This window comes from Hyaena hyaena, unplaced genomic scaffold (assembly GCF_003009895.1).
Source record: "Hyaena hyaena isolate Hyena2069 unplaced genomic scaffold, ASM300989v1 scaffold_62, whole genome shotgun sequence".
In the NCBI taxonomy this organism is placed as follows: domain Eukaryota; kingdom Metazoa; phylum Chordata; class Mammalia; order Carnivora; family Hyaenidae; genus Hyaena; species Hyaena hyaena.
The window spans coordinates 2,795,407-2,809,849 of NW_024080694.1; the positions used below are offsets into that span (position 1 = coordinate 2,795,407).

The 14,443-nt window shown below is 43.0% G+C and overlaps 1 protein-coding gene across 1 annotated transcript in view; it reads right to left on the reverse strand.

Moving 5' to 3' along the window:
* The window catches only part of FER1L6 (fer-1 like family member 6), a 122,036-nt gene that overhangs the window by 84,797 nt on the left and 22,796 nt on the right, over positions 1-14,443 (reverse strand). Inside the window, exons 11-14 of the mRNA XM_039231989.1 lie at positions 10,610-10,718; positions 9,664-9,847; positions 4,954-5,074; positions 2,639-2,739 (exon numbers count right to left, since the gene is read on the reverse strand). Of these exons, the coding sequence (XP_039087920.1) occupies positions 2,639-2,739; positions 4,954-5,074; positions 9,664-9,847; positions 10,610-10,718 (515 nt within the window). The remainder of the gene's footprint in view (positions 1-2,638; positions 2,740-4,953; positions 5,075-9,663; positions 9,848-10,609; positions 10,719-14,443) is intronic.

A 14,443-nucleotide genomic window follows, 5' to 3' on the forward strand; every position in this document is an offset into this window, starting at 1 on the left:
AAAAAAAAAAAAAAAAAAAAAAGGAAGATAAAGGATGGGCGCTGGGGTGGCTCAGTCGGTTAAGCCTCTGGCTTTGGCTCAGGTCATGATCTCACGGTTCGTGGGTTCAAGCCCCGCAGCGGGCTCTGTGCTGACAGCTCAGAACCTGGAGTCTGTTTCAGACTCTGTGTCTCCCTCTCTCTCTGGCCCTCCCCTGCTCACGCTGTCTCTCTCTCTCTCAGAAATAAATAAAACATTAAAAAAAAAAAAAGAAGATAAAGGATTATATTTTGAAGAAGACATCTTGTTGCCACACGTCTACCTTTCTGAGAGACACAAGAAACTCCATTCCACTCCCGAATGGACCAGCGCAAGGAGACATGGTGGACACATCTGACTTCTGATTTCTCTCTCCCTCTCTCTCAGGGGGAGAAACCATTGATTTCCTCAACAGATTTGGAGTAAATGACCATGGTACCTGTTTGTGTCCATTCCTGATCTTTTGGCCCCAGCCTGCTGTGACCTGTGGACAGCCTCCTCACCTTCCTGGGGCAAGTGACCTGTCCCTTCTGGTGGAGAAAATCCAGAAGTTCAGCCACTTAACCATGAAGAGGTCGGCAGCAGGGAGGAAACAGGAAGCCCACCTTGACCTCAGGTCCAAGCTGCTTTCTCCAATTCAAGTTTACCAAATATAAAGGAACATTTTGATCTCTGTCTGACCCTCATAAATATGTATTCAGTTGCTTATAAACTTGAAGAGAAAGGGTAATGATCATAACCCTAAAGAGCCCCCTAATATAGAAAATTATTAAGCTATAATTTGCCCACAAACAGTTTCTAAAAATATGAGATCATGAAGCTTTTTAAAGATGCTCAAAGAGAACTGCAGGTGACACTTAGCTCACAGCAAGAGCAACACTGATGGATACTGCTTCTATAATGAGAAATGGAAAAGAAATATAGAAAGAAATCTATATACTTATTTGCTTTCCAAAGCAAAAATGATGGGTAATTGAGAGATTAGGAAAGACAGAACTTATAAAGCAGAATTTAGCTATTTAACTATCCCCTATCTACTAGTTTTTGCCTTCCATCAAGTGAATCTCCACCCCTTCTTTAGTGCTTCCATTATGACAAAATCTTCTCTCTCTCTCTCTCTTTTTTTTTTTTTTTGAGAGAGAGCACGAGTAGGGGTAGAGGGATAGAAGGAGAGGGCGAGAGAGAATCTTAAGCAGTCTCCTGCCCAGTGCAAAGCTCAACATGGGGCTCAATCTCACTACGCTGCGATCATGATCTGAGTCAAAATCAAGAGATGCTAAACCGACTGAGCCACCCAGGTACCTGTCACTATGCTAAATTCTCATTTTTGCCCAACTCTTGACCTAATTAATTAATTTTTTTTAATGTTTATTATTTTTGAGAGAGAGAGAGACAGAGAGACAGAGGGCAACTGGGGGAGGGGAAGAGAGAGAGGGAGACACAGAATCCAAAGCAGGTTCCAGGCTCTGAGCTGTCAGCACAGAGCCTGACACAGGGCTTGAACCCACAAACGGTAAGATCGTGACCTGAGCTGAAGTCAGACTGAGCCACCCAGGTGCCCCTTGACCTTTTAATTTCAAGAGTTAGTCCAGATTGTTCCCTTATGTGGTAGGCAAGGCCCTACAATGGCCCCCTTCTCCTGCTTTTCTTCCCATTGTGTAATTTCCTCCCTTTGAATGCGCACTGGACCTAGTGACTTACTCATAGTAGAGTATGTCAAGAGGGATGGGGTGTCACTTCCAAGATTAGGTTATAAAAGACCATGACCTCCATCTTGCTGGCATGATCTCTCTGACTCTTCTTACTTGTTCATTCTGATGAAGTCAGCCACCATGTCGTGAGAGGTAGCCTCGAGAGACCCACGTGGTGAAGAATTGAGACTGACTGCCAACTGACAGCCAGCAGGGAACTGAAGTCCTCCATCCACCAACCCGTGAAGAACTGAATTCTGCAAATAACCATGGGAGAGGGCTTGGCGGTGAAGCTTGCCCAACAGAGCCTTCTGGTCACTGCAGCCCCAGCTAATGCCTTGATTGTAGTCTAAGACATTCTAAGCAAAGGGCCTGGCTAAGCCACAGCTGGACTCCTGACCCACAGAAACCGAGATCATAATTACTGTTTAGTCACTAAATTTGGGAGTTGTTACTCCATAATAGGTAACTCATATGACCTGTTTTTAAATCTTTTACTATTATTGTTAGCCAACTGGATCAGAGTCCTTAATTGGTGCTTACTGTTTTACATAGAAAATTCTGCTAAATAGTATTTGATTTATTATCCAATCCAATTGTCAAATAGTTGCTGAGTATCTACCAAATGCAGACGCATGCTTGGGATAACACTACTAGCATTTTTCTTGCTTCATTGATAAGTCTCTGCACTGAGTCTTTCTTTTCTTCTTCTTCTTCTTTTTTTTTTTTCTTTGTTTTATGCTTTAGTTAAGTGTCAGGAAGCAAGAGCGAGCCCACAAGTGCCCACTAAATTACAGAACCGAATAAAGATGGATAGAATACTACAAAATGCTCATCTGAATGCATGTGAAATTGACTATTTTCTAAGGAGATTAAAAGCGGATTCCATATACGCTCAGCAGCCCATATGCCAGCTGTCCTCCCGGTACCTGCTTTGACTGATGAAGTCACTGAGCGCCGTCTTCATTTTGTCTTCCGGTGCTTTCTCTGAAATCTTAATCAATTCTCTCACTTCTTCTATACTTTCTTCCTGGAAATAAACCGTAGGGGTAGCGGGATGAGGGGCAGAAGGAGACACTGTAGTAGAAACCCCGATCAGAATACCTCAGACACAATATTTTGCTGGTTTTTGTGTTTTACAAATGAAGGAAGATTTCCCTCATTTTCTTGTGCCTGAACCGGGAAATGCTGCTGCATTCCAACTTCAAAACTTGCTTTTCACTGGAATCAGTCAAAATGCAAGCCTTCTCATGCATTGCTCAAACTCATCGTTTCTATTCCAGATCATTTCTTAACAGGGAATCATTTATTTAGAGTCTACCCTGGGGGGAAACTAATGTCAGGAACTATCTAACAAAGTAGAGCAAATGAGATATAATATAAAAAACTTCAAAAGCAACATTCAGGTCAATTGATTATATGGGAATATAGTAACACTGAATAATTCTGATTTAAAGGGGATCAATTCTTATGATTATAAGGAATTGAGGCAGGAGGTGAAGTGATATAGGAGGACAGGTTGCATACAACAATGGCTATGTGCTTGTATACTTAATAATCATACTTTTCTTTTTAGACCTCAATTCAGTGGCTCTCAATGGAGGCATATGGCACCCAAAATGCAATATACATGTTATCACTGCTTTGCCAGAATTTGTAAAAATCGTATTACTCATCAAAGTCTGATGTTTGGGGATATATGTTTCCCTCTTTCCCCTTCACTATAAGAACAGGAAAATTGTGGAGTGGTTAAAATTTTAGGTATACGGTCAAGCTACCTCTGTTCAAATTCAGACTCTATCCTTATAACTAAACTAGTGCCCATATGCCCATTTTCCTATAAAGTCAGATAATAAGAGCACCCGTGTATAGCACCACCATAGAAAGGTGTGGACTTCTTCAGACAGTGCTTAGTGCTTAGTAAACATTCAGTCATGTTAGCCATGATATGCCAAGCATGTCAGGGAGCCGGCACTGAAAAAGGAATTGGAAATGAATGGTAAAGGCAGCAATGGTCTCTAGGGAAACATTCTGCTTTTTTTGTCAAGCCTTTTAGAAATAAACTAAGACTCTTTGCCTGAAAGAGAAGCAAAACCAGCCTTTCAAAGCAAGTCTGTGGCCTCTACATAATGTGACATCAGATCGCCCTCAGACTCTACCTCCCTGATGACTGGAATCCCCAACGCCAGAGGCGATGCTTTGTTTCACACAACTAGAGACAGAACTAGAAAGCAAATGAGAGAGAGAAATTTGTTTTTTCCTTAGCACAGGCTTTCATGGAATGAGAAGGTCACCTGGTGAGGCATGCGGGACAGAAAGTAGAGGGTGCCCCATGAGCTGTGTGGTGTGAGAAGAGAAATTGAGAGCAGGCACAAAGAAACCACAAAGGGCAGGCTCAAGAGCCCAAAGAAGCAGAGTTCCCAGGGGTGCTTTTCTCCCTGGGGTTAGGTGGAACAATCTGGCAGCCATTGCATATTGGCCCTGTTATAAATACTTCCCTCCAATCCTTCAAATAACTATTGGCTCCTTTCAGGTGCCAGGTATTATGCCAGATGCTACAGTACAGTAGGAAATGGTTATTGAACAAATAAACACACCAATCAATTGTAAAATATGGAGAGGCCTGAAGGTACAGCACAGGGCATTACAAGAGAAGCCTTCTGGCTTCTCTGAGGAAGTAGCTGAAGCTGAGCTGTGGAGGTTAATGGGTTACACAGTCAAAGCATGGAGGGAAAAGTAGCTCAGGCAGAGGGAACAGCATGGAGATGGCTATGAGGCATAAAGGAGCTTGATTTCTTCAAGAAACAAGAAGTCCAGTGTGATTGGAACAGGGGAGAAAGTATGTGAGAAGCAGGCCTGGAGAGGTGGGAGCACTTCACCTTGTAGGCAATTCTCCGCCATGTTAAGGGCTTAGGATTTTATAGGAGTTGAAGCCAGGATCTATCAGTTCTGTGGAAAAGTTGTCAATCTCCTGCCCTAATCTCGTGATTAGGAAAACAGCCTATCCCTAAGTCCTATAATGTTAAGAAGCAGAACAGGGATTCTAATACAGACAGTTTTATTTAAAGTCAAATTGTATTCTCATTCCCTTCAGTCCAGAAGGTAGAAACTATGTACCGCAAGCAGCAGCCACAATTTATTTGTATTTAAATTAAGGTCAAGACCCTCTACTGGGTGGATAAAAAGGACCCTTTTGCCTCAGGCTGCCCAATTTTCAAATCCATCGCCTGTGAGCATCACCTACCAGCAGGTCCGCCATTTTCTCCAGCGTGTTGGACCAGTGCAGCCTAAACGTCTGGTCTCCCCAAGAACTGATAAAGTAGACACAGGGCTTCTTGGCCTCAAAAGGCAAATAGTTGTAATTCCTGTGAAAACAAGTTTAGGTCTGGAAGTTAGTTGGCAATTGGTATTTTTCAGGCAATTCCAGGCACATGTTCATGTTTTGTATGGTCTGTGTGGGGTGGGGAAGGGGGATGACAAAACAATCAAACTACTGACTGTGTTCTAACTGGGGACAATAACAGTGAACAGATATGTGGCTACAATGGAAAGGCACTAGGAGCTACCCCATCAGACCCAGGAAAAAGCCTAGAGCTGAGCACCAGGGGGCAGGATTTATCATGCAAACCTTCTTCAAGGAGGAACTTCTGTTGCCAGTTTAGTGAGGAGAGAAAGAGAAAACATAACATTTTCATTTTAATGTCTATTAGCTATGTACTGTGTGAAAATCATTTGAGATAATAGGTATGAATGAAATTGCTAGAAAACTGTAAGAGCATAATATAATATTAATTAGGATGAAGCATGTGCTCAATCTAAACTGCAGCAACCAGACTTCCATCCATCATCCATCCATGCATCCATCTATCCATGCACCCATGCATCCAACCATGCATGCATCCATCCATCCATCCATCCATCCATCCAATATTTACTGTTTCCATGCATTGGTGCTGATAAGGCAGGTTACCCACTCGGCTAAGAAGAGATAAGAGGGATGGCCAAGTAGCCAGATGGAGAGATGTGGAGTCAAAAGAAGTGTTTGGGGGTGACAGTTGGATATGCTTAAATGCTGATGAGAATAAGACAGCTAACAGGGGGGATTGAAGACACAAAAGAAGGAACTAATTGTCAGTTTTGGCCCTGAGGAAGGAAAGGGATGGGGTAGGGCAGGTAAGGTGAGAGTAGTGTGGCAAAAAGTTGGTGGTCCTTGTCTAATGGCAGCTATAGTCGTGACTAGGTTTTCCCCAAGCCCCTGTAATTTCCCCCCAAAACAACTCGGACCACAAGAAGAAAAATGTGACAGAAATGCCAAGGCAAAGTTCTGTCAGGGTGAATGGTCAGGGAGAGATGTGTGGCCTGATAAGCATGGACAGAGTTTGGAGTCACACACTCATAGAGGTAGACAGAGGAGAGACCGAGGGCAAGAAAGCTGTTTCCATTCCCAAAAGCTAAAGAGAACTTCAGCCTGAAAGAATGGACAGTTGTCATTTTTTTTTTTTTAGCTCCCCAACCCAAATTTCTTCTGGAGACCATAAAATTAGCAAAGGTGTCCGGTGTCTGTATCTGTAGAAAATAAACCAGCAGGTGTCCATTTAGAAGAGAAGCCAAATTAATTCTTGGCTGAGACAGAGGTTATTATTATAGCAGGAGAACAAAAAAATAAATTAAAAAGTTAGAAATCAAAATGTTCTTTCATCTCTTTTAAAATTATTGCACCAAGAATCCTACAAAATACATTCTCACCCAAGTATTGTCCTTTGTTCCAAGGTTTCTATGGTTCAGATTGTTTTGTGTTAATGATGTTCAGGGCCTTTGTCTCTTTGATTCCCAGAGTTCTCCTAGTCTGACTGGGTCTGGGTCTGGGATGCTGTGGGTCTCTGGCAAACTCAGTACAGATGGAACACAGCAGATGGGAGGGCACCATGAGGGCACCATGTCGCCTGTGGGAAGAGAAGGCTGCCAGTTTGAATGGCTGCCCTGACACAAGACCAGCCTTGTGACTTTGGGCAAGGGTAGCCTTAGAGTCCTGAAGATGAGATGATAAACTGCATGAGACGTCCTGTGCTCCAGGCTCATTCCTGATCTTTAGCCTAACACCTAAATTATAGGTGAATGCATGTGCTTCCTAAAACTGAAAAGCTCAGACCAAACACAAGGAGTTATTTTAATGAAGGCAACACACAAATCGATTGTGTGACTGTGTGCATGTGCAAGCATGTGTGTGTGTACACACATATGTACGTATTTTAGACATTGGATCTTCCAATTTCGCTACTGCCACCCTGGTTTGCCACTATGTGGACAGAGCCTCAATATAATGACTGAGGAATATTTCCAAAGAGACAGAAAGGCAAGAAACTTCAGCATGATTCATTTTGGTTTCCTTGAGCCAGTTGGCCAGCACTTTGAGTGAAGTCCATCCAAGGGTGCCTTGAGATTTCTCATCTCTCAAACCATTCCCACACTGGATCTCCTGACATTCTCACCCATAGTCACCAATGGTCTAGTTCACAAGGTGGGGAGGTTTTTACTGCCTGGTCCCAGCGAAAAGATGTAGAGTGCCTCTGAGTATTTCAGACAAGTTCCCCTGAGTTGCAGATCCAGTTATAGGATCCACTCATTGATCTCCTCAGTTTTGAGAATAGACAGAGAAGCCATCAGAGGACTGGGAAGCTTGGGATCCTTGTTGGTATGTGGAAAGGTGGATGGATGACCAACTATGGCTGCCAGAGAGCACAAAACATCCCAAAGAAGGTGGTCCATGGGAGGGACAGGATTTAGAAAATATAAGGCACAGTTAAAAATGAGGCGATAAACAACTAAGCTTATTTTTACTTATTCCCTCATACTTTGTCCCAAACATTCTCTTTCCACTGCTTAAGCCCCTTCTCACCCTTTAGGATGTCACCTTTTCTGTTACCTTTTTCTACTCCTAACCTTCTCCCCAGGGAAAGTAAGTTACCTGCCTCTCTCTCTGTCCCCGTAGTACCCTGTACCCAAACCAGTTACAGTAATTCCTTAACTCATTCCAAAACATTTATGAAGATTTACTATGTTCCAGACTTAGAGAGGAGTAGACACACAGGTAAATGAGACACAGTCCCTGCCCTCAGAGTGTACACAGTCTAATAGGGAGACAGACAAGTAAAAACATCTTAATCCAATGTGGTTGGTGCTTGGTGGAGGGGAGTCTAGAAATCCAGATCAGACTTGGGATTCAAGGAAGGGAATGTAAGCTTAGTCTTGAAGGGTAAGAGGAGCCAACAGTTCTGAAGAGAGGGCTTACTGCCTGGCAGAGAGAAGACCATCCTCACAGGCCCAGAAGCAGCAAACAGCAGGACACATTTGGAGAACTGCCAGAGACCTAGTGTGGCTGAAGGAATGGCAGACTTTGGGGAGTGACTGGAGACGATGGTGGAGAAGTAGATGGGGATGGAGTCAACAAGCTGTGGCCTCAGAAAATAATCCTGAAAGCCACAGGCAGCCAATGAGTGATATCAATTCAGGGAGTAACTGGCTCTGATAGATAGTCTGGTGAATTTCTTGAAGATCCAAACCAGGTTGGAGATTTTTAGAATAATCCAGGTCATAGATGCCAATGGCCAGGATTAAAGAAATGACAATTGATATGAGAAAGAAATGACAATTGATATGAGAAATACTTGAGAGCTGATCTTTTTTTTTTTTTTTTTTTTTTTTACAAATAGTTTATTGTCAAATTAGTTTCTATATAACACTCAGTGCTCATCCCCAAAGTGCCCTCCTCCATGCCCATCCCCCCTCCCCCCCACACCCATCAGTCCTCAGTTTTTGTCAGCATTCAAGAGTCTCTCATGGTTTGCCTTTGAGAGCTGATCTTTACCAGACTTCATTGCTGACTAGATGTGGAAAGGAAGGGAGGAGAGGACAGCTGATAACTTTCTGATTGGTGGTTCAGAGGATGCAGAGAGCGGGACGACCAGTCCATGAGACGGGAAAGACAGGAAGAGCAGCAGAGTTGTCTGTGAAGACAATGAGCCTGCTGAACAACTTTGGGACACCCAAGTGGAGTGTCTGGATCTGCTTCTCAGGGAAGAGAGTGGTCTGGGGAAACGTATTTGGAATCTTTGTTATCCTGACAGTGCTCAGAAAGCCATGGGTCCATGCCCAGAGTATCTAGATCGGGGAGACAGAGGGATTGAAGAGCACCAGCAATGTTCCAATCTCCTCATGTGCAAAGGGGGAGAACTATGTTCTCTTATGAGAACCCAGTGAGATCAAAAAGCTTCTCCTGATGGCACAAGGCTCAGAACACAGAAGACTCTCGCCGTGTGTGGCTTTCCCTTCTTACCACAAATCACTTGGTTGGCACTCGACACCACTTTCTTACAATAGAATACTAGAATTTTACTTCTCTTTGCATGCTGAAAGTTTATGTGGGCTAAAGACCAGGGAACATGCATGGAGGCACCCCAGCTGCTTTCTGAAATGGTCTTTTCTGGTGGCTGACAGTTGTTTTTTTGAGTTTTTCAGTCTGACTGTGGCAAAAACAGGATAAGGAATGATGTAGCCAATAATCCCACTGAGTTGAGTTTACATAATAACACAGAGCTCAGATGAATATAGTAACCGTTAGCAGGGTTTGGATTGAAATGTTAAATTCTGAACTTCCTATCTTGTTATGCTTCAAAGTTAGAGATATGATAATCATCATCATCCTGCCCTGAGATGAAGACCTGGATATGACATTTGGAGAGTTGTCAACATGTCACAAAGGATTCAGTACAGTGACACCGACCATGTTGCCCCTATTTGTGCCTTGCTTCCCTAACTGAGATTTAAAAAATAATAATAATGAGGCTTCTAATTTTATGGAAGAACTAAATCAAACAGTCCCAGAGACAGGTCAGACTCCCACTGTCAGAACCCTGGCTGTGTCCCACTGTCCGCTGTCCCCTGTTGTGTCTCCTACCTGTTCCCTTCTGTCACGAGTGGCTTCTCTGGGTGTGTGGTGGAGACAGTAGGGATGGCAACATTATGGGCTGCACCCCCTTCTCCTTCATGCAGCAGTGGGAGGACTTCTTCTTCAGCTGATTCCGCTGACTTCTTCTTACTCCCATGAGAGGACCCTCCATCAAGCAGGTTCCCAAAATTACCTATAGAGGCAGCACCAAGGAGAGAGAGGCCAGGTGTCAACAAGCAAAATCAGGCTACATGGCGTAAGGGATGCAAGGTCATATCCTCCCAGGGCAGAGAAATAAGATCTCTGTATGAAGGTGGGAAGAGTGATAGTCAGACGAGAGAAATAAGATTGACAGTGACAATGAGCCATCATCTACTTCCATCTTGATGTTGTCTTTTGTAAAAACGACTTAAGTCACAAATAAACTGGATTCCATCTCCACTTCTTTCTGCTCCTGTAAAGGAGACCCTTCCGATATGAATCAAGCCATTCTCTGATGGAATGCTCTTTCTTGGAAAGGTTTTCCCAGGTGTGCATCAACCCAGGAAGATTTTGGGGAGTTACAATAAAAGCACCTACAACATGCACAGCACTTCGCATGTATTAACCCACTATTCTCTTCCAATAACCCTATGAGGAATTATTATTCTCATTTAATAGATGAAGACATTGAGATTCAGAGAAATTAAGTGAGCCTAGGAGTAATGGAACCAGGATTAGTAATCCAAGTCTATCTGAATCCAAACTATACTCTTAAGCCTTTTTTCAAGGTATGAAAATAAATCTATCCCTTACATATTGATGATAGGTGAACAAAGAATTATTCATTTCTTTCTGAGGTGCAAACCTCCACCTGAATGCTATCATCTCCATGTAAGACACCAACTCATTTATTCAAGAAATAGGTATAAAGTCCTATTTATAGGTGCCACGCACTGTGCTTATTTGTACTTACCAATAGAAACTTCAAAGCTAATGGGTTTGTCTCCAATCCTCCGGTCAATCATGGTAGCTTCAAAAAATGCTCCAAAGAGTAAAAATTCCTCATATTTTTCTGGTATAATCTACAGAAAGAAAAAAATATTAGACAGGCCTGGATCTATTTTTTTTCTTTTTTACCAGTAAGCTGAATTAGTGATGTTAACTGGTCCAGGATGATTTGTAGGCATTTGAGGCATTTCACAAATTTCAGTGTTAGCAGGGAATGGCACATTGTTTCCCCATGCACCAGATAGGCACTAACCAGGACCTACAAATTACACATCCAAATTCAGCCTTTTATCTAGAATGATGTCATCTTATCTTCTGAGCTTCTACCTTGCAGTTAAAATCTTTTTTTATTTTAGGGGCACCTGGGTGGCTCAGTCAGTTAAGCGTCCGACTTCAGTTCAGGTCATGATCTTGTGGTTCGTGGGTTCGAGCCCCACATCGGGCTCTGTGCTGACAGCACAGAGCCTGGAGCCTGATTCAGATTCTGTATCTCCCTCTCTCTCTGACCCTCCCCTGCTCATGCTGTGTCTCTCTCTCTCTCTCTCTCAGAAATAAATAAAACATTTAAAAAAATCTTTTTTTATTATAAAGGCAAAGGCTGGAGTGTGTATCTTTCTACGGCGCTATTGTTAAAACATAGGTTTGGGATCACCTTCAGGTGAGCAGCCATTTAGAAACAGACAGTCCCAGGATCAGACCTTTACAATGGAGCATCATTTTATGGATTATACAGGATGACCACATATATTATGTTTTTTCCTCTCAACAACATTGAGAGGTCGAAATCTGGATCATTCCCATTTTACAGGTAAGGAAGCTGAGGAAACTAAACTTAAAGTTTAGTAACTTTTCCAAGTATTCTGATGACAGACCCAGTGCTCTTGGGTCTCCAACATGTGCTAACCCAACGCCTTGTTGCTGCTAGGCACCAGGAGAGCTAGGCACTTGCATGAGCATCAGCCAATTCAGTGCATCCCGGACGAGGGATCAGCACTGCAGTTCTTGGCATGAGGGTGCCCAGTCCTGGGATCACAACTGCTTTTACACTGAAAAAGGCTTTAGAGTTCATCTGATCCCACTTCCTTCTGTCTGAATAAACTAAAGCTCAGAGAGACTAAGGGGTTTCCCCAGGTCACACAGCAAGTTAAAGTCAGCCAAGATTTGAGGTCTGGTCTCCACAAAGCCTGCCCTCAAGGAGCCTACATTGTGGAAGAGAGGACCACCACAGGCCACAGGACAGGAGCCATGCCACGGCAACAACTGTTTGTAGATGACCCCTGTTGATGTGGACCAGGGCGATGGTTCAGAGAGATGTAGCTGAGACACAGCATCACATTTCTGAGCAAAGAGGCTGAATGAACTGCCATAGTCTGTGATTCCCGGTTTCACACCTGGGTTTATTAAATTCCATGGAAAAGGCAATAAGGTTCATCTAAGGAAAATAAACAGTTGTGGCTTTAAAGCTGAAGAGCCCCAGCTAATCAAGAGCCCTGAACCCTGTCCCACAGAGAGCCAACAGGTCTCAAAAGGGTGACCTTTCCTTCACCCAGGAGCCTTCTTGCTGTTGGCATCAGCAGGAAATGTTCCTACCGACCAGCAGTGTCGGACAGGGTGGGGGCCCCATGTTGGATCTTAGTCACAAAGCACACACCCCTCCCACCTGCTGCCACTGTATCCACTGCTGTAAATGAGCCATGTATCTCACCTTCCTGGGGCCCAGTTTACCCTCTGGGAGGAGGTTACAAAGTATCTGGAGGCCCAGTGGGCATGTAAATCATGTAGACTAGAAAAGGAATGGCAGACTCACTAGTCAGATAAACCCTTCTTCCAATCCCAACTCTGCTACTTCCTAGCTGATTGACTTCAGGCAAGTCATGTCCACTCTCTGGGTGTCATTTTCCCTGTCTGTGAAATAAACTTTGTCGTAGGACCTACGGGGGAGAAATGAGACCATCCATCCACATGAAGCCTCTTGTATAAAGCCTATTCAGACAAATGCCACAACAATGGCAGTCATGGTAAGTATTTCAACAGAATTCATCTCTTAACCCAACCCATACTTTGAGGTCTAACTCAAGTGGTCCCTTCTTTTGGAAGCATTCTTTGACTTCCTGAGCTGGAAAAATGATGATGGTAATGTTTACTGAGCTCTTATTATGTGTCAAATGTGGTATTAAGTCTTTTACCTACTATCTCATTTAATTCTCATAACCCCCCTAAGAAGGAGATGCTTTTATTCTACATGTATAGAGGACACATGTAGTCTGTGAAAGGTTAAAATATCTGCTCAAAGTTACCAAGCATGCCTAATATTTATTGAGCACTTACTATATGCCAGGTTGTGTTCTTAGAACTTTGTATATATTAAATCATTAAATCCTCGCTATAAGCCTATGAAGTAGAGGTTATTATTAGAAATAAGCATAAGGAGCTTAAGTCACTTGCCCAAATATTCAGAGGTAATGTTTCTCCAGAGACTGCACCACACTGCCACATCCAAAATCCAGCCATCTTGCTTGGGAGCCCAGCATTCTAATTATTATACTTCACTCACTCCAAGAAATAAAAGCATTTTACCCGTAGCTCCTTAATGCATGTATCACTTTCTATTTCCTGTACATTTATTTTGTATATCTTACCTCCCCTTCTGTATCATAATTTCCATAGAGTCAGACTCTTTGTATTCCTACCAATATTGAGGATGATGTTTAAACAAGAAGCTACTCAGTACGTGTTTACACAACTTAAAAATGAACACATTTATTAGATTAGCTGTGCTCTGTGAAAGCTTGGCATAGGGAGAAAAGCTTTGATGGTGGTGATGAAGGTGAGGGATCTCACCAAAACCACGGGATCTCATTTGTCCAGGGATGCAATGAGAGCATGGTTGCAGCAAAAGCTAAACAAGATGATACAGAAGGTGACATCACCGTGTGGTAAGGGTGAGTCTGAGCTGTTGAGGCTCTGGGGAAGGTAGAAGCCCAATACGGTAGAAGCCCAATACGGTAGTTTTAAAATATGTCCACAGATTCTTGGAAAATCTTCCCCTCAAAAGATGAAACAACATTAGAATATGTGTCTATTCTAACAAATAGAATGCGCCATAGTGTGTGGCGTCTATGGGTTTTGTCACACAAGACATCGAAGTTTCTGCCTTCCTCTCTCTTAGATCACCAGTCAAGGGGAAGCCAGCTGCCATGAAGACACTAAGCACCTTATGGAAGGGTCCATGTGGTGAGGAACTGAGGCCTCCTGACAACAACCATGTGAGGGTACCATCTTGGAAGTAGATCCTGCCACCCCAGTCAAGCTGTCAGATGACTGCAGCCCTTACTAACATCTTGATTGAAACATCATGAATTCTGAGCCAGAACCACCAAATTAAGGTATTCTCAAATTCCTCACCCACAGAGAAAATAAATGTTTATTGTTTTAAGTTGCTAAATTTGGGGGTGATTATTATGCAGTGAAAGATAACTAATAAAGCCAGCAAGAAACAGACCACAAACAAGAAGCCAGGATGAAAAAAGAAGGAAGGAGAAGAAAGGGTTTGAATGAGACCTGAATTTCCCCTCTCTTACCTCCTTATACACAACAGCCCTGGTAGAAAATGTACGCTCTACATAAACTCCCAGCTGCCCTTGCTTTCTGCTAAATTTTTTTTTTCAGATGGTCTTAGCAAAATATCTTGAAGATATTGACTTGGGTTAAGAAAATCTTCTATTAGGCCCTTTCTACTTGGCAGTTTCTGTTTAGAAAAGAATGGCCAGTCTCAACAGTAGGAAAGATTGCCACAGAG